The 22,591-nt window shown below is 38.9% G+C and overlaps 2 protein-coding genes across 2 annotated transcripts; both read right to left on the bottom strand.

The window, feature by feature from the left end:
- Window positions 1-2,442: 2,442 nt before the first annotated feature.
- On the bottom strand, window positions 2,443-22,405 carry LOC139464046 (uncharacterized). Its single transcript, XM_071245570.1, has 4 exons — window positions 22,141-22,405; window positions 15,670-15,808; window positions 4,548-4,655; window positions 2,443-4,374 (listed from the first exon to the last, which is right to left on the bottom strand). Exons 1-4 carry the CDS (start codon window positions 22,196-22,198, stop codon window positions 4,371-4,373), a joined length of 309 nt encoding a protein of 102 aa, XP_071101671.1. The 5' UTR covers window positions 22,199-22,405; the 3' UTR covers window positions 2,443-4,370.
- Window positions 6,106-15,077, bottom strand: LOC139464116 (pinin-like). Its single transcript, XM_071245655.1, has 4 exons — window positions 15,070-15,077; window positions 14,876-14,955; window positions 13,395-13,467; window positions 6,106-6,321 (listed from the first exon to the last, which is right to left on the bottom strand). The coding sequence occupies exons 1-4, from the start codon at window positions 15,075-15,077 to the stop codon at window positions 6,156-6,158; spliced, it is 327 nt and encodes a 108-aa protein (XP_071101756.1). The 3' UTR covers window positions 6,106-6,155.
- Window positions 22,406-22,591: the final 186 nt, after the last annotated feature.

The following is a 22,591-nucleotide window of genomic DNA, read 5'->3' as shown; positions in this document are numbered from 1 at the left end:
GGAATATGCCGGTATACAGTCTCAGAACTATCCAGGTCAACAAACCTGATTTTCTGCTTTTTGGATAAATCCAATGAAATTATTTATATCATTGAATGTTCTGTCCCTTTTGACACTAATGTGATTGACAAGATTCAGGAAAAACATGGCAAATATGCTGACCTCGCTTTCGAAATATCACGATTGCATTCCAAGTACCAAGTTGTCTGACTCCCCATTGTTCTCGGTTCCTTAGGTTTGGTACCTCCCAATCTGTTGACTGACATTGGGAGACTACCCGGGTTTGCTGCCACGAATACAGCCCTTCTGACAATCTGGGTAATGCAGAAGGCTGCAGTGTTGGGGAGTCTTCACATTCTCCGAAAAGTTCTGGGTTGTTTCGACTCGGCAGCGCTTCCTGTCAGAATACACTCGTAATAAAATATTCATCGATGCCATAAACCCATCCCGCAAATTTGTTATCACAAGCCGATAAATATGTAAATAAGGTCACTTATAGAAGGAACTACTTTTGATATGCTCAAGACATCGATGCGAGGCCCACTTCCCTTACGACCTATTGCCGAACTTTACCCATATTAATATACATACAATATTCCTCGATGCGATAAACCAATCCGTTGACTTCGTATCACGATCCGATAAATATACAAATGAGATTTTGGTAGAGTTTTCCCAATGTATGAAAGCTCTTGTCAACAAACATGGCTACACATCAGTTGGCACTATCTGATAAATAGTTCATTATATTGTTCCCTTGGCCTTTACTTGAGGTTAAAATGACATTGTATGGTAGAGGAATTATCACTCCCTGCATTTCCATATCGTACATAACATATATTAGGAATAAGACATGTATTAAGCCGCTCATTGCAACTTGTAATCCTAAATTTTGAAACTTACGATAGGAAATCACTCGCTTTAAAATGTCTATTTATTTAAGATAGAGATTTGTGTTTGTTGCGCTCCTCTCGGCAATATTATGGCTAGGATGTTAGAATTTTTGATGAAAAGGAAATATTTGTTTATGCCCATTGTTTACAGGGCTCCCTTTGAATTTTCGCAACACTGAAATTATACATGAAATACAACACATACTATTTTTGCTGCTTGTTTATACTTATTAAAGGAAATGACTGATTAAACATACGTTAATGCGTTCTGGGGCTTAACCATGCGTTTCAAAACCACTGCCGTTGGGTTATTATGATATTATTCAGGGTATATTTGGTTGGACATAAACAATTCATGTTTTCAGTTTGTTTTGGCCTTACACAAATTCAAAACAAATATACAGACGCCTAGCAACGCCCGTGACTGTCTACTTTTTTACAACATGAAGCACCCAAGGGGTCAGGGCCGGTGTCCCGGTACAAATGTATAGAACAATGTTTTATCGTGAAATAGACCACACTTCGTTCTTCGTTGTTCTTTGCGATTTATCGAGGAGCTATCTTTATATGTAAAGTGGTGAAATTCAAGTGCACAGTTGCAGAAATACAAACACTAGTTTACTGTAGCACATAAATATATACTAGTGTACAGTAGCACATAAATAAACACTAGTGTACAGTAGCACATATATAAACACCAGTGTACAGTAGCACATATATCTATACTAGTGTACAGTAGCTCATATATCAATACTAGTGTACAGTAGCACATATATCAATACTAGTGTACAGTAGCACATATATAAACACTAGTGTACAGTAGCACATATATCAATACTAGTGTACAGTAGCACATATATAAACACTAGTGTACAGTAGCACATATATCAATACTAGTGTACAGTAGCACATATATCAATACTAGTGTACAGTAGCACATATATAAACACTAGTGTACAGTAGCACATATATAAACACTAGTGTACAGTAGCACATATATCAACAATTGTCTCAGACACTAGTGTACAGTAGCACATATATAAACACTAGTGTACAGTAGCACATAAATAAACACTAGTGTACAGTAGCACATATATCAATACTAGTGTACAGTAGCACATATATAAACACTAGTGTAAAGTAGCACATATATAAACACCAGTGTACAGTAGCACATATATAAACACCAGTGTACAGTAGCACATATATAAACACCAGTGTACAGTAGCACATATATAAACACTAGTGTACAGTAGCACATATATCAATACTAGTGTACAGTAGCACATATATAAACACCAGTGTACAGTAGCACATATATCAACAATTGTCTCAGACACTAGTGTACAGTAGCACATATATAAATACAAGTGTACAGTAGCACATATATAAACACCAGTGTACAGTAGCACATATATAAACACCAGTGTACAGTAGCACATATATAAACACTAGTGTACAGTAGCGCATATATCAACACTTGTCTCAGACACTAGTGCAGAGCATATGTTTCACGGTGCCCGGGGAAGTATCAATCACACATAGAAAGCAGACTATACCTTTGGTGTACAAAGTTTATTATCATTAAGAAATGTTTTTTTAACCATAGGTGAATGCGATCTTAAACAATATACAAATGAATTCATGTTGAAGTATGCCAAAGGGATAACAGAAAACAAGTCGCTTTGTGTTATTGGTAAAACTAAATTGGTCTTGAATTAGTTCTTCAACATTTGTTCATTTTTACGTGTAATGTAGTATCTGTTTTCTCTCGTGTAATGATACAATTTCTTTTGAAGTCAAAACACCAAATTCATAATAAGAAAGAAAACTTAAAAGCGAGTATGGAAGAAAGTTTAAAAAATGGGTTATCAGTCAATATAGTCCATAATGTCTTGGCATGTAAGTGAGTGAGTGAGTGAATATAGTTTTATGCCACTTTTAGCAATATTCCAGCAATATCACGGCGGGGGACACCAGAAATGGGCTTCACACATCTGTTTGTTTTTTATGCTCGGACAGCTTAACAATGGAAACCTCTCGCTAAACACTTAGGTTTGTGTTTCCTGATGAATACAAGCAATACCTTCATAGGACACAGTTGATACATGTCTAGGATACTGCCAATACACGATGAAAGTGAGTGAGTGAGTTTGGTTTTACGCCGCTTTTAGCAATATTCCAGCAATATCACTGCGGGGGACACCAGAAATGGGCTTCACACATTGTACCCATGTCGGGAATCGAGCCCGGGTCTTCGGCGTGACGAGCGAACGCTTAACCACTAGGCTACCCGACCGCCTTGGCATGTAAGCAAAATAGAGGTACAGTAAGGGGTTATCATTTGAACATTTGTTGAAATATTAGTATCAAGAAGATTAAGAAGAGTTAATAGTGATTAAGGTTTGACATGTTGACATAAAAACATTCAATAAGTTCGGAAGAGGTTATTGTGTTGACAAAGTAGCAGTGAGGATCTTGAAATGAGGTTATAAATGAAAACAGTTACTCTGTTGACATAATTAGCATTAAGGAGCCTAAGACAGAGTTATGATTAAAACAGTTCCTTGGTTGACATAATAAGCAGTGGGGAGCTTAGGAATGGGATATAATGATAAAAGCAGTTACTATGTTGACATAATAAGCAGTGGGGAGCTTAGGAATGGAATATAAAGATAAAAACAGTTACTATGTTGACACAATAAGCAGTGGGGAGCTTAGGAATGGAATATAATGATAAAAACAGTTACTATGTTGACATAATAAGCAGTGGGGAGCTTAGGAATGGAATATAATGATAAAAACAGTTACTATGTTGACATAATAAGCAGTGGGGAGCTTAGGAATGGAATATAAAGATAAAAACAGTTACTATGTTGACATAATAAGCATTGGGGAGCTTAGGAATGGAATATAATGATTAAAACAGTTACTATGTTGACATAATAAGCAGTGGGGAGCTTAGGAATGGAATATAATGATAAAAACAGTTACTATGTTGACACAATAAGCAGTGGGGAGCTTAGGAATGGGATATAATGATAAAAACAGTTACTATGTTGACACAAATAGCTGTAAGGATATTAACAACGGGTTATGATTGAAATAGTCAGCAGTAAGGCGCTTACGAAAGGTCTATTATTGAAAACAGTTACTATGTTGACACAATTATCAGTAAGGATATTAAGAAGACGTTATAACTGAAAAAGTTACTTGGTTGACAAAGTTAGCAATTATTATATGAAGCTGAAACCTGACATTTAACTTCAAGCGGCAGCTATTGAATCAAGGGATTTTGAAATTTACTTTTGAGTTAGTTTGTGATATTACCAGAAGAAAGTCTTTAGGATATTGTGATATGAAAAGCTGATGTTACAGTGACTGAGCGAAATAGGTTCAACGCCGCTATGACGATGTTGAGGAATCGATATTTAGTTGGAATTCTCATTCTCGGCTCCCATTGATCAGCAAGGCGGTCTACCTAAAATAAAACACGTACATGTAGAACCATTAGTATTACTAGGACATTACCGATAGGGGTAGTTTTTAAAATGCGATATGGGTTAAGCTTTACGTTCATAACAACGCTATATTTCTTCCAATTTAAAGTATATTTTCAATACAAGTATGATGAATGCGTCAAAAATAACTCACCGCTGAACTCGGGGTACAGCCAGCATGGCGGCACAGGCAAACACAATGAGCTGGAGAGTGCTCATATGAGGGGCAGCAACTCCCGAATAACCTCTAGCTGTTGTGTCTCTAGGCAACAAATAAGGGAGACATCAATGTTGTGACCTCCGTATGAAAATAAGTGTTATGTAATATCTACACTAATCGGACCGTATATATACACCTGGGAAATAAATAAGAAGCAGTAACTATACATTTACGTATTAAATAGTCTTCAAAAACGTATTCTGTATTTATTTTCTGACTAAACGAATGTTCACTCATACTGAAAGAAAACCCCAAAACAACTGAAATGATTTCAGCTGCTTCCACTGATTCTGCTCGTCACACAGTATGCCTCTGTCCTCACCATCATTAGCACGACGATGCTGACTAAGTGTCCTTACACTTTCATCGTGTGGGGCTGTCGGGTAGCCTAGTGGATAAAGCGTTCGCTCGTCACGCCGACGACCCGGGTTCGATTCCCGACATGGGTACAATGTGTGAAGCCCATTTCTGGTGTCCCCCGCAGTGATATTGCTGGAATATTGCTAAAAGCGGCGTAAAACCAAACTCACTCACTCACTTTCATCGTGTATTGGCAGTATCCTAGACATGTATCAACTGTGTCCTATGAAGGTATTACTTGTTTTATAAATCAGGAAACACAAACCTAAGTGTTTAGCGAGAGGTTTCCATTGTTAAGCTGTCCGAGCATAAAGAACACCGTTTTTCGACATTGCGAAATACAAACGTTATCAGTAAATTTCCGTAATTCCATTTTCCTTAAATCTTTGACTGAGAATGCTTATAAAATATAGAATTCATACACAGCGACATTTCCGGGATCCAATCTTGTTTAACAAGGTTTTGCAGCTGCACAGATTGACGCCCACACTCATGTTGATTTAACAATAGAGAGCTACTGTCCCTCTTACTGTTCTTACGTCCACAACGACTGTTGTCACTTCCACAACGCCTTTTGGTACGTCTACTACGACTGTTGCTACATCCACTACGACTGTTGTCACTTCCACAACGCCTTTTGGTACGTCCACTACGACTGTTGCTACATCCACTACGACTGTTGCTACATCCACTACGACTGTTGTCACTTCCATAACGCCTTTTAGTACGTCCACTACGACTGTTGCTACATCCACTGCGACTGTTGTCACTTCCACAACGCCTTTTGGTACGTCCACTACGACTGTTGTCACTTCCACAACGCCTTTTGGTACGTCCACTACGACTGTTGCTACATCCACTACGACTGTTGTCACTTCCATAACGCCTTTTGGTACGTCAACTACGACTGTTGTCACTTCCACAACGCCTTTTGGTACGTCCACTACGACTGTTGCTACATCCACTATGACTGTTGTCACTTCCATAACGCCTTTTGGAACGTCCACTACGACTGTTGTCACTTCCACAACGCCTTTTGGTACGTCCACTACGACTGTTGCTACATCCACAACGACTGTTGTCACATCCATAACGCCTTTTGGTACGTCCACAACGACTGTTGTCACTTCCATAACGCCTTTTGGTACGTCCACTACGACTGTTGTCACTTCCATAACGCCTTTAAGTACGTCCACTACGACTGTTGCTACATCCACTACGACTGTTGTCACTTCCATAACGCCTTTTGGTACGTCCACTACGACTGTTGCTACATCCACTACGACTGTTGTCACTTCCACAACGCCTTTTGGTACGTCCACTACGACTGTTGTCACTTCCACAACGCCTTTTAGTACGTCCACTACGACTGTTGTCACTTCCACAACGCCTTTTAGTACGTCCACTACGACTGTTGCTACATCCACTAAGACTGTTGCTTCATCCACTACGACTGTTGTCACTTCCATAACGCCTTTTAGTACGTCCACTACGACTGTTGTCACTTCCATTACGCCTTTTGGTACGTCCACAACGACTGTTGCTACGTCCACTACGACTGCTGCTCCATCCACTACCACTGTTGTAACTTCCACTACAACTGTTGTCACTTCAACTACGACTGTTGTTACTTCAACTACGACAGTTGCTTTTCGACTTGTATATAATAAGAGTGATTTTACGCTTCTCTTGTGAGTTATATCCCAGGTATGAGTATCACTCAATACAGCTATGTGGCCCCCGATCCTCCCGTGGCGAGATGAAGGGTTTGACCACGAGGCCACCCTCCCAATATCATCATGTGGCATTCTGTACTAACATACACCACTTGCCTAGCACCCCACTCAGGAGCATCCCAGCTGAAACAGGGCAGCACTAAAGTAATCGGGTATGACTAAGACACACAGACATGCACAGACATGCCCAGACACACATACACACATACATACAGACACACACACACACATACATACAGACACACACACAGACACACACATACAGACACACATACATACACAAACACATACATACAGGCACATACACAGACACACACACAGAGACACACACACACAGACACACATACACAGACACACATACACAGACACACACACACACAAACACATACACACACAAACACATACATACAGGCACATACACAGACACACACACACAGACACAGACACACAGACACACAGATACACAGACACAGACACACACATACATACATAAACACATTCATAAAGACATACACAGACACACATATACATACACACACTCACATTCATACAGACACACAAAAAGAGAGACAGACATACATACAGACACAAACACATACATACAGACACACACAAAGACAGACATACATACATACAGACACATAAAGACAGACATACATACAGACACAAACACATACATACAGACACACACAAAGACACACATACATACAGACACAAACACATACATACAGACACACACAAAGACAGACATACATACAGACACAAACACATACATACAGACACACACAAAGAGAGACACATACTGTTACGAGTGGAAGTGGAACGAAGGGATACACTCCAATTCCATTCGCACAATTAAAGGATCGCACAACAATTAAGACAGATATTTATTAACAATGCATGATAGATTACCCATACAGCTAAGTTTACTATGGGAGAATAAGGCTTGGGCTACCATGTACAAATAATATCACCATCAAAGGGCTACAGCAAATTGTATACTTATATAGTCACCCTGATTTCCATGTTTGATTGTTCACTCCACTCCTTGGTCCACGAAAACACATATATCCATAGTTCCACATAAGCTCACACTGCAAGTTTTCCAAGGCACACATTTGCAAATATCAGCATGATTTCTAGTTCAGTTTCACAAGCCCCGACATGGGATACAATCTCTCACACAGTGTTCTGAACTTTAACATTAAAAATGAGGAGGTTAAAATACAGGTCTGGCCAACACCCAAGAAGCAGAAAAAACTAACTATTTTTGAATCACCACCACCTTATACTATAATGCTGATTAGCTACAAGCTTCACTTGTGACATAATTACTTAACCCGCTCAGTCAGCCTGCTCCCCAGGTGTAGTATTCAAACAAAATTACGCAACCCAAACCTTCTTGTTTCAATTCAAGTCTAAATGCATCTGATATACTAACAAACATATAAAAGCATACACCCATACACATAACAATACACAGACACAGACGTACAGACAAACATACACATACACATACATACAATCACATACACAGACCCACATATACAGACACACATACATACACAGACACATTCATACAGACACACACAAAGATAGACATACATACGGACATAAACACATATATACAGACACATACACAGACACACACATACAGACACACATACATACACGACACATTAAAACAGTCACACACAAAGACATACAAATACAGACACACACATACAGACACACATACATACACACAGACACACACAAAGACTCATATACAAACACACGGATACAGACACACATACATACACAAACACATACATACAGACACATACACAGACTCATATACAGACACACAAATACAGACACACCTACATACACAAACAAACACATACAGACACACATACATACACGACACATCAAAACAGTCACATACACAGACACACACATACGGACACACATACAAATAAAAACACATACACACAGACACACACAAAGACGCATATACAGACACACAAATACAGACACACATACATACAAAAACACAAACATACAGACACACACAAAGGCAGACATACATACAGATACACATGCATACAGACACATACACAGACACACACAGACACACACACATACACAGCAACACATACATACATCAACGCATTCATAAAGACATACACAGACACACACATAGAGACACACATACATACACATAAACACATACATAGAGACACAAAGACAGACATACATACAGACACATACATACAGACAAACACACATGCAGACGCATACACAGACACAGACGTATAGACAAACATACACAAACACATACATACAATCACATACACAGACACACATACATACAGACACACATACATACACAGACACATTCATACAGACACACACAAACACAGACATACATACAGACATAAACACATATATACAGACATATACACAGATACACACATACAGTCACACATACATACACACAAACACATACATACAGACACACACAAAGACAGACATACATACAGACACACATTTATACAGACAAACACACATACAGACGCATACACAGACACATACATACAGACACAAATACATACACAAACACATACATACCGACACAAATACATACACAAACACATACATACACAAATACATACAAAAAGACACATACACAGACACACACACACACAGACACACACACACACAGACACACATACACAGACACACACACACACAGACACACATACACACACAAACACATACATACAGACACACACAAAGACAGACATACATACAGACACACATACATACAGACAAAACAAAAAGAGACATACATACAGACAAACACATACATACAGACACACACACAAAGACAGACATACATACAGACACACACACATACAGACACATACACAGAGACAGACGTACAGACAAACATACACAAACACATACATACAATCACATACACAGACACACACATACATACACACACACAAAGACAGATACACATACATACACAAACACATACATACAGACACAAATACATACACAAACACATACATACACAAATACATACAAAAAGACACATACACACACACACACACACACACAGACACACACACAGACACACATACACAGACACACACACACACACACACACAGACACACATACACACACAAACACATACATACAGACACACACAAAGACAGACATACATACAGACACACATACATACAGACAAAACAAAAAGAGACATACATACAGACACAAACACATACATACAGACACACACACAAAGACAGACATACATACAGACACACACACATACAGACACATACACAGAGACAGACGTACAGACAAACATACACAAACACATACATACAATCACATACACAGACACACACATACATACACACACACAAAGACAGATACACATACATACAGACACACACAAAGACAGACATACATACAGACACAAACACATGCATACAGCAAACACAAAGACAGACATACATACAGACACACATACATACACAAACACATACAAAAAGACACATACACAGACACACAGACAGACACACATACACACATACACAGACACACACACACAGACACACATACAGACACCAACACATACATAGAGACACACACAAAGACAGACATACATACAGACACACACAAAGACATACAAACAGACACACATACATACTAACATACACAAAGACAGACATAAATACAGACACAAACACATACATACAGACACACAAAGACAGACATACATACAGACACACACACATACAGACACATACACAGAGACAGACGTACAGACAAACATACACAAACACATACATACAATCACATACACAGACACACACATACATACACACACACAAAGACAGATACACATACATACACAAACACATACATACAGACACAAATATATACACAAACACATACATACACAAATACATACAAAAAGACACATACATACAGACACACACACACACAGACACACACACGCAGACACACATACACAGACACACACACACACACAGACACACATACACACACAAACTCATACATACAGACACACACAAAGACAGACATACATACAGACACACATACATACAGACAAAACAAAAAGAGACATACATACAGACACAAACACATACATACAGACACACACACAAAGACAGACATACATACAGACACACACACATACAGACACATACACAGAGACAGACGTACAGACAAACATACACAAACACATACATACAATCACATACACAGACACACACATACATACACACACACAAAGACAGATATACATACAGACAGACACACACAAAGACAGACATACATACAGACACAAACACATGCATACAGCAAACACAAAGACAGACATACATACAGACACACATACATACACAAACACATACAAAAAGACACATACACAGACACACAGACAGACACACACACACACACATACACAGACACACACACACACACAGACACACATACAGACACCAACACATACATACAGACACACACAAAGACAGACATACATACAGACACACACAAAGACATACATACAGACACACATACATACTAACATACACAAAGACAGACATAAATACAGACACAAACACATACATACAGACACACAAAGACAGACATACATACAGACACACATACATACAGACACACACAAACGTGGACATACATACAGACACAAACACATACATACATACACACAAAGACAGACATACATACAGACACACACAAAGACAGACACATACACAGACACACACAGACACACATTCATACATAAACACATTCATAATGACATACACAGACACACACATACAGACACACATACATACACACAAACACATACATACAAACACACACAAAGACAGACATACATACAGACATACATACATACAGACAAACACAAAGACAGACACATACACAGACACAGACGTACAGACAAACATACACAAACACATACATACAATCACATACACAGACACACACGTACAGACACACATACATACACAGACACATACATACAGACACACACAAAGACAGACATACATACAGACATAAACACATAAATACAGACATATACACAGACGCACACATACAGACACACATACATACACGACACATTAATACATTCACATACACAGACACACACATACAGACACACACACAGACACACATACAGACACACATACATACGCAAACACATACATACAGACACATACACACACACACACACATACAGACATACACATACGGACACACATACACAAACACATACATACAGACACACACACAGACAGTCACAGACATACACAGATACACACAAACACATGCATACAGACACACAGAGACACATACATTCAGGCACACAGACATACCCAGACACACACATACAGACACACACAGACGCACAAACATGCACAGACACACATGCATACAGACACACACACAGACACATACACACCGACACACACACACACATACAGACAGACACACATACAGACACACATACATACCACAAACACGTACACTCTTCCAAAAAAGAAATGATATTCGACAGACGGGGCGTCAAAACGCAGCCATTGTCGATTTGCAATGTCTTAATCGGCATTGTTTTCACACTTGTCCAAAAATGTCATGGAGGAAAAAAATTAATCAAAATGCACGTGCACGTATTCGTAACTCGTGGTAGTCAGGAACCATCTTCGCGAGGCTGGAGTCCGACCCAGAAGACCAGTTATCGTCCCTGTGTTGCAACAGATCCGTCGACAGCGACGCTTTCCTTGATGCCATACCTTGCAGCCTTTGAATTTGAGAAACTGGAGACAAGTGTGGTTTAGCGATGAATCACGATTTCTTCTTCACCGGCGAGATGGAAGATAACGTGTTTATCGTCGTCGAAATGAGCGTTTTGTCCCATTGTGAACGTGAATTCGACAAATTCGATGGCAGTAGTGTCTTGGTGTGGGGGGCCATATCCTACACCACGAGATCTGACTTGGTTGTGGTTCAGTGAAATGTGACAGCAAATCGCTACATGAATTAAATTCTTCAACCTCACCTTCTTCCAATCATTGACCGCAAGAGGGAGCTGTTTCAACAGGACAATGCTCCACAGCACACAGATCGTGTCACGATAGACTACCCTCATAATGCCAACATCAACGACTTGCCCTGGCCGTCGAGATCTCCAGATCTCAACCCAATCGAACACCTCGATCGACGTTTACGTCAACGTCAGAACACGCAACAGACACTCATACAACTGGCCAACACGTTACAAGCAGAATGGCACTGAATTCCGCAGGACAGAATTCGTATATTTATCCAGTCAGTACCGAGGAGATGAGGGGCACGGGTGGCCCAGTCGTCTAAGGCGCCGCGATTCGCAGTGCAGAGTTGCGTCCCTTGGGCACGCCAGAAACCTATGATTGTGGGTTCGAATCCCGGTTCGCCCCGATTATGTTTCTAGGTTTGTCAGCACCATACCCGTGCTCGTGGGTTTCACCGAAGTGGTAAACGTCTGCGACCTGCATCACTTCGGGCTTTCCTCCCACATTAAGCTGACACGACGTGATATAGCTGGAATACTGTTAAAAGCGGCGTTAAACCCGACTCACTCACTCACCCACTCACCGAGGAGATGAACAGCCGTGATTGCTGCCCGTGGCGGTCACACGAGATACTGAGTTCAGCGCAACCTTGTGGCCTTAAGGGACATGACAATGAACAGTTGTCAATTCCTTTGTACAACGACAACATGTGACTATCGAGCCCCAAAATTTCATATTTGTATCTATGATATTAAATAAAATATATCGACTTTATTAGGTACAATACATTTACTAAAAATCTACTTGTGCGTTTCCTTTTTTGAAGAGTGTACATACAGACACACAGACACATACATACAGACACACAGACATACACAGACACACAAATACACACAGGCACAGCGATATATGCTCAGATAGACACGCATGTACACACACAGCCACACATACATATACACGCAGACACACAAACACAGACACATGCACACAGAGACACACATATTCATACTCACAGGCACACACAAACATACAGACAGACGCAGTCGCACACATATACAACACATAACAAAGACATACACGTCACACATACAAACATGACAGACATCACGCAGACACATCACACACAAACACAAACACCAAATACACACATCACACACACAGACACATCACAAACACCACACACCACACACACAGACAGACACACAAAGACAGACACATGCACGCACGCACACACACAAAAGCAAACATAAGGACACGATGACACGTAATCAACGAAGTCAGAACGCACGATCACACGAACCATTTAGTCGTATGACGACTACAGGTTACTGGGGACCCTGATAACCCGGAATTCCCATGGCGAATCTAGCTATTTAGATGTGCTCCATTAACATTTCATTCTACCATTAAGGCGGGTAAGCGTATCTTCAACAATAAGAAAAACATAACACTCCCTACTGCACAATGATTTATGGAATGCTAGAAAATGCTGACGGAATATTCCAGTTTGAATCATGCCATGCTTTATAATGATGTCCTCACCTTGCCTATTTGTTACTGGTTAAGAGGGTACAGGTGGCTAATAGATGTAAACACATGTGATGATACATCTGTGAGTTTAAAGTTGATTTTGACAGCCCGGACCAAGTCGAGGCAAACACATGAGACAGAGATTTCCTTGAGAAAATACAGTAAAAGTGCTTGACTTTAACGGACCAGTCTTCCTTAAATGCGATGTACTGCGACATTATAAAGTGGTATATAAGTATATATAATACTAGTTCGTAAATTTACACATGTGATGATTCCAATGTGTGTTTAAAGTTGATTTTGACATCCTTGGCCAAGTCGGACCGAACACAAGCCAAACACCTCTGATAGAGATTATGTTGAGAATGTATACAGACGAACACGGGATTGGTTGGGACACATAAGGGTCATTATCGGGGAGAGATGAGACGAGAACCCATGTCCAGCTGATCCTGACACGGATAAGGTCGGCAACTCTGCGCAGCTTGGAGAGATAATAGTGGATACTACTACTACTACTACTACTACTACTACTACTGCTGCTGCTGCTGCTGCTGCTACTACTACTACTACTGCTGCTACTTCTACTACTGCTACTACTGCTGCTACTGTTGCTAATGCTACGACTATTACTGCTACAACTACTACTACTACTACTACTACTACTACTACTACTACTACTACTGCTGCTGCTGCTGCTGCTACTATTACTAAGATTTTCATGTTACTTTTCCATTCTAGTAATGTCTATATGAGAATACTTAAGGTTAAATCTGTTTGGCTTCCACGGTGTTCAGTTTGATATGTGTCCCTGTGGGGTTACAATGGCCCCCAACTTTCAAGCATGCTTGCTAATTTAATGCATCGGACGGTTAAATTTGGTTGATTGCGTGTCATCGTTCCCCCGAAAGGTACCCGGTGGGGAGGTGCACATAATATCAAGCACTGGGTCTGATCAAGACTCGATCTATCTGAGGCCGCCGTCATGACCTGGACATTAAACAAGAAACATAGATAAAAGAAGCAAACACACACTTCGATGTGTATGCGCGTGCAGCTTAGGTGTGAAGAAACACGTGTTCTTGTTTTGTTTGTTGTTTAACGCCGCAATCAGGACTTTTCCAGTAATAATCGAGTCTGGACCAGCCAATCCAGTGATTGACATCATGAACATCGATCTACGCAACTGGGATACGATGTCATGCATCAACCAGTCAGCGAGCCTGACCACCTGATCCCGTTAGTCGCATCTTACGACATGCATGGGTTGCTGAAGACCTATTCTAACCCGGATCCTCACGGGTAACGTGTTATTGATACAAACTTACCCTCTGTCGTTGTTGTTGGTGGTGGTGGTGGTGTCGCCACAACATCTGAATCCCGAGCTCCCAAAGCAACAACCCGTGATGCATGTGATGTTCAAATTGATATTCCTGGAAGTAACGGTACACTGGGCCGCATCACCTGCTGGTGTTTATACCACAAGGTTTACAGCAATAGGACAGTCAGTAGGGCGGACATGGACAGACAGTCGGACACAGACAGACTACAGCTTTTGACCTAAAATCTACTTTGGTATTCATCCTTATAATCGTTCTTGTTTATCGTCACTCAGTATTCACACAATACATTTCAGCAGAATATCATCGTATCTTCAAAGCATTCTCAGGGTCAGTGTGAATTATCAAGCGAACACGTTTTTTCTCTTCTTGAATCATCAATACCGTATTCGACGTAATAAGCGCCCCCCTCTAATATGCGCCCACGGCGGCATTTGCTAAGATATCGGCTATTGAACAATCCCAATCAGAACCCCTTCCGAGTGATCAATGTACACACGACTTATTTAATAGCGTTTAATATGCACTCGTGTGTTTTATGCACCCTTAATTATGGGCATTTAATTCTAGAAAAATATATCTGTCGTACATAAAAATTTCAGGCTGTCGGCATAAACCACGTAATTTAACTTTCAACTCTGTTTTTTCCACCAAAATAACATTCTAATAACAGCCCCCTATTTCTTATTTTGAGAGCGCCCTGCGCGCATATTACGTCGAATACGGTAAATAGAATATATTTGACTCTTGTCAAATAACATCTAATCATAGAGTGGATTGAGTAATACTAACTTTTATGTCACGTGATGGCGTACAAATGTTATTCAGCAAGAAAAGTTTATGTTCTTCGCGTATTCATTATGTATTTTCTAATTGATAACATCTTATCCTATCTGTCTCAGGCATTAGATATCACACCAGCGAAGTAGCAATTTTACGTTTGCAGATAAAAGAAGAATTTCATCAGTCAGTGCAAAATAACATAATGAATCACATGACATGTCAAATAAAACCAAATGGACATAGGTTTATGCGTAAAAGGAAATGGCTATACGAACACGCTTATATTCTCGACTTACATTTTTGTAATTTCTAAATGATAGTTCATTTGAAACACAATGGACAATAGCCCTGTGAACATTAACAGTTATTCATATTCACATATCAGGTATGAAGGTCCAAATGTATAAAGCGACAAAACTCTTTCCATAAGCCTCAGTCAATCTAATAAACTTATAAAATTAAAATCAGTTGATTTGTTTTTGGATTCTGCTTAAGTGATAATGGATTCCAGAGCACGAAGAGTGGTCATGTACATATTTTCGAATATTGTCAAAAGTCGACCGATTGTTACTCGAAAGTCAACGGGGAACATGGCGACACTACATAGGGATTGTGTAAACAAAATAGTCTGCATTAATAGATGGATTAATAAGGAAGGTGTATATGAGTCATTTTAAAAAGATGTCACACTGAGTTTCCAAAATTTACAAAATCGAATGGTTGATATGGTATCTTTTTTTATATGTAGTAACACATATCTGAAGCTGTCAATAACATCAAATGGAAGTCTAAATGATGCTTTTAAGAAAGAGGAATAACCAGTTACCATGGCAACTGAATATTGGCATGTCTTTCCCATAACAATGTTTGTGTGAATTATTTTGGTTTGAATTTTGTGAAAATGCAAAAAAGCACATCTAAAACATTTATTTCTTCCTGATTTTGTATTTTAAACTTGAAGTGAAGATGAAGGGCATTTATTAAGTCCCTTAATGACCAATATGTACTCAGTGTCAATTCTATGAAATACTGTTACTTCAACATAAATATCACGATTTCTAAAATCTCAAGATTTCTTGGAGGTTTTTATTTGATAAGCAAAGATAAACTATGATCCACTTATGTCTCATTGTGGGAACTAAAGACATATTTAGATATTTATTTTTTCACGTATGTCTTATTGTGGGAACTAAGGACATATTTAGATAAAAAAATAATTAAACGAATGATTGATATGAAGAATGTTACCTATGATCCACATCATAACTGTTACAGGAAAGACTTAAGACGTTACAGTACTGACAATGTCAAATAAAGTTTGAATTTTCAGATGCAGTTATAGTCAGCCTAGTTAGTTCACTATCACAAGTAAACAAAGGTTTACTGAACAGGGGTACCTCTAGGTGTAGTTATATTTCCATCTCATTATGAAATCTCCAGATTGATGTCATAGAAGACAGTTATCGTGAAGACAACATTATGTTACATGAAAGACATTAAGAGAATAGTTTTCATGTCATGTCATGGATTAATTTTTCTTATATTGTGAAACACTGAAAATATGTGGTAAAAAAATATACTTATAACAATGAAGACTAGGTCAACTTGTAGAATGAACGATTTAGAAAATGTCAGAGAACACATGACCTACAATTAGAAGAACACAACATTTAACTGCATGTAAGAAGCTAAAACTACAACTTGGAATGCAATACTAGAAACATCAAGCCATCTAAGAAGAAATTTGAAAGATTATGGCTGCCTTCGCAAGACATTACACCCCTTCATAGTGGCTTTTAACTGTAGACCAAATGTTATTGTCAACCTCACAATGAGATGATCCTGGAATGTTCTGTGGCTCTGGGATGATTGCCAGGACACTGGCATGGTCATACCAGCTTTTATCCTTTAGTGTTTTTGGCCAGAAAAAGTCTTTCTTCCCAACGCGATGCATTCAACATAAACATCAGATTCATCTACATCTTCAACAAACCCTGGATATGGTATTCCAATATGGTAAATCAACAATGAAATATTTGGCTAAGCAGTCGTTTGGTTAAGGGACTGCTAAGGTAGTAGTGACTTTGATGCTCTCAGAATCTTTCACTTTTTCTCCACCATTTACCCTTCCCTCGATAGCCTTCACCTTCTCTCCATCACTAGCTTCCTCATCTTCAGCCTTCACCTTCTCTCCATCACTAGCCTCCTCATCTTCAGCCTCCACCTTCTCTCCATCACTAGTCTCCTCATCTTCAGCCTTCACCTTCTCTCCATCACTAGTCTCCTCATCTCCCCCTTCACCTTCTCTCTATCACTAGCCTCCTCATCTTCAGCCTTCACCTTCTCTCCATCACTAGCCTCCTCATCTCCCCCTTCACCTTCTCTCCATCACTAGCCTTCTCATCTGCAGCCTTCACCTTCTCTCCATCACTAGCCTTCTCATCTTCAGCCTTCACCTTCTCTCCATCACTAGCTTCCTCATCTTCAGCCTTCACCTTCTCTCCATCACTAGCCTCCTCATCTTCAGCCTTCGCCTTATCTCCACCACTAGCTTCCTCATCTTTCCATTCGCCTTCTCTCCATCATTAACATCTGCAGCCTTCACCTTCTCCCCATCACTAGCCTCCTTATCTTCAGCCTTCACCTTCTCTCCATCACTAGCCTCCTCATCTCCCCCTTCACCTTCTCTCCATCACTAGCCTTCTCATCTGCAGCCTTCACCTTCTCTCCATCACTAGCCTTCTCATCTTCAGCCTTCACCTTCTCTCCATCACTAGCCTCCTCATCTTCAGCCTTCACCTTCTCTCCATCACTAGTCTCCTCATCTCCCCCTTCACCTTCTCTCCATCACTAGCCTTCTCATCTTCAGCATTCACCTTCTCTCCATCAGTAGCCTCCTCATCTTCAGCCTTCGACTTCTCTCCATCACTAGCCTCCTCATCTTCCCCTTCACCTTCTCTCCTTCATTAACAACATCTTCAGCCTTCACCTTCTCTCCATCACTAGCCTCCTTATCTTCAGCATTCACCTTCTCTCCATCAGTAGCCTCCTCATCTTCAGCCTTCGCCTTCTCTCCATCACTAGTTTCCTCATCTTCTCCCTTCACCTTCTCTCTATCATTAACAACATCTTCAGCCTTCACCTTCTCTCCATCACCAGCCCCCTCATATTCAGCCTTCACCTTGAAAACATTGACCAAAGTGTGAACTTGCCAGATTCCCATAAATTGTCCCTCTTCACTTTGAGGGTTTTGAGTCGAAATATGCTTTGGACTATGTTGTCCGTGAGCACATATATGTCAGAATACTGAGCATAATGACGTGGCAAGTTATTTGTCTTTACACTGACATCCTTTCTTTATGCCTTCAGACAGGACATTTCCGTCAAGAGCTTTGGCTTCATTGGCAACAAGTTCAGAGACTACTCTCACTCTCATTTCTGCTGCTCTGTCAATTGTCCCAAATCAATGTACACTGCCACATGACTAAAACTGTTATAATCTTGAAATCCTATATTACACAATACCCTTCTCAAAAATTAAACAAATATTTTCCCGATGCTGATTTCATAGAGCTAGCTAGAGCCAGCTAGACTTGCTGCTGTATATATAATATCTAGATTGGCGTTTTATTCATAAAATAAGTATATTCCACAGTCAGGGCGCAGGACTACATGATCGTAAGCAGTTACCATTTGATAACAAGGATACTGATCACCATTTGTCATTGCCATGGTTAATGTAGTAACTCAGTTCCACTCTGAAATTCCACTCTAGAGTTGCTTTGTATTCCAGTCAAGCACACATTGATATTCAGTAAACCTTCATGAAATCAGCATTAGTGAAATTAAAAAAAATACATGTATTTTGGTGACGCAATGAAATCTATACATTATCATACTTTAGTGTTTGTCTCTGCAATAACGTCAACAGATAAAAAATGTCATTAGATAAAATTAAATAAAGAAGCGTGGAGAGTTGAATTTTAGTGCAGTGAAGAATTTTTTTTTCCTAAACTCGGTTTCTTCAACTTGTTTGACCTTTTAAAATAGATAATGCCCATAAGCTATTAGGTACTTCCTGATCACTGCCATGATTCTATATTAAATGTAAAGTTTGTCTTTCCTGTAGCCACGGTACCATATTAACTCAGAAATCATAAACACTTATTTTAGCAAGCTTAGGAACAAGTAACTAAAATCTCATAGATCCCTTTCAACATCAAACTTAACAGAAAATAGTTACTTTGTTGCTAATTGCCTTATGGAAATGTAGAATGCCATTACCGTAGCAAAACTGTCTTTGCTGTAACACATTTCTTATAACAAGTAGGTGTTTCAATCAATAAGTTTGCATAAAATGATGAAGTACAAGTTTATCCTACAAATTGCTGAATTGAAGTACTAGATTAGAGTATTGAAAAAGGACAGAGTAATGTACTATTGTTTTTTTATAACTTTTCAATGGCAAAATGTCATTACAGTAACAAAATATGTCTCTACTGTAACACATTTCTTATAAAAATCATATGTTACGACAATGTAGCACACAATAATAAAATACAACTTTGTCTTCCAAACTGCTTAATTAAGATATTCGGTTGGAATGTTGAAAAAGAACAGAAAGTAATTTCTTTGTTTCTTTATAGCTTGTTAAGTGAAGAAAGTCATTACCATAGCAACACATTAGACGAATCATTAGATAAAAAAATATATTGACTAATTAATAGTCCCTCCGTGAAGCTGAATGTTCACACAATATTCTGTTCATGAATTGATACATAAACTTGGAACTTGAGATAACAATTTTGCATCTGTTCCGTTGAAACATAGTGTTATGGAAAAGACATAAATTGAAAATACTCATCAATTTCTAACCTTTTTGATTAACTTTTGGTGCTAATTTGTCTTCTAGTGCAAATGGCATATGGCACTCCTATTGTGTAGGAAATGGTACTATGCATGACAGAAAGGACTGATACCCTTGCATTTGGGATCATTGATTATTCCAAAGTTTTATCAAATGTTACAGGAAAGGCTAAAACTAAGGACGTTGTTATATATAATTATTATTCAGGAATTATATCAATTAGATTGAAATTACACACTGAAACTCCTAAATGAATCCAGTTTTTTATAAGATAACCACAGTGATAGTATATATATGCCAATATTAATAAAATGCCAGTTTCTCAAATTTGAAGCTGAATGCACTGGGACAGCCAGAAAATGCATCACCATTTAAAACGCATCAAAAGCACATAATATGACACAACGATTGAAAATAACCGTTTTATTGTATGTATTACTTTGCAATATATATATATATATGTATATATATATACAAAAATGAGGTGAATGTTCACTCGGTGTTCATGTAATATATAATAAAATAATAAAGTCCACGTAAGTCCATCATCTTCTTTATATCTTCTGATATAAAGAAGATGATGGACTAACGTGGACTTTATTATTTTATTATGTATATATATATATATATATATACATTCCATATATATATTTTGTAATGGGTTTGGACAGATATATTGACATATTTTGAAAATGACATATAGTGGGTAAATAGATTATATTAGCAATGGAGTATTGGAAATAAATACGAAATACTTGTATCTACAATATACTGATTTAGAAAGGGATGCTAAAGGATAGAATACTTACAATGACAGAACAAACAAAATAACATCATAGCAGCGAGCACAAACATCTTCAAGAACATGGTGTTGATGATGATGTTGATGAATATCAAGAATGGGACTGGACTACACTGGTACACGTTTATATAGGTCCCTATGAAGAGTTTCTATGAAGGCCTGACGGCTTTCAGGTACGTAGTGGAGACACCTGTTAGTTCGTAATCGCTTCACATGCACGACACCATTAAACTAAGATTTCCTCCACGCCTTCTTTTCATGAATTCATCCTAAATAGGTTACACAAATAACTTCCTGGTAATAAATCATGATAAAGTCCGTTTCATATTTGTATTTCGAAATCCCCCTTCATACTTGTATTTCAAATTTGATAAGAAATGCGGTTGAAAATAGCATGCATCATCAGTACTATCAACCTTTGGCTTGACTCGAAAACCTGAAAACATGTCCATTCCTCT

The sequence above is a fragment of the Haliotis cracherodii genome, unplaced genomic scaffold (genome assembly GCF_022045235.1).
Source record: "Haliotis cracherodii isolate W230 unplaced genomic scaffold, xgHalCrac1.p SCAF_16, whole genome shotgun sequence".
Lineage (NCBI taxonomy): Eukaryota > Metazoa > Mollusca > Gastropoda > Lepetellida > Haliotidae > Haliotis > Haliotis cracherodii.
The sequence above is the reverse complement of the archived record's forward strand: the minus strand, read 5'-3'. Positions and strand labels throughout refer to the sequence as shown.

Bases quoted from the DNA above. Each gene is read 5' to 3' on its own strand.
- LOC139464116 (XM_071245655.1), bottom strand. The intron at 13,468-14,875 runs GTAGTAGTAGTA...ATGTCCCTTAAG, and splicing joins CAGCAGCAGCAGCAGCAGTA to GCCACAAGGTTGCGCTGAAC. The intron at 6,322-13,394 runs GTGAGTGGGTGA...ACGTACTAAAAG, and splicing joins CACGGCTGTTCATCTCCTCG to GCGTTGTGGAAGTGACAACA.
- LOC139464046 (XM_071245570.1), bottom strand. From the start codon at position 22,198: ATGTTCTTGAAGATGTTTGTGCTCGCTGCTATGATGTTATTTTGTTTG. The intron at 15,809-22,140 runs GTAAGTATTCTA...TATAAACACCAG, and splicing joins ATTTTGTTTGTTCTGTCATT to CAGGTGATGCGGCCCAGTGT. The intron at 4,656-15,669 runs GTAAGTTTGTAT...TTTGTTGCCTAG, and splicing joins ACCAACAACAACGACAGAGG to AGACACAACAGCTAGAGGTT.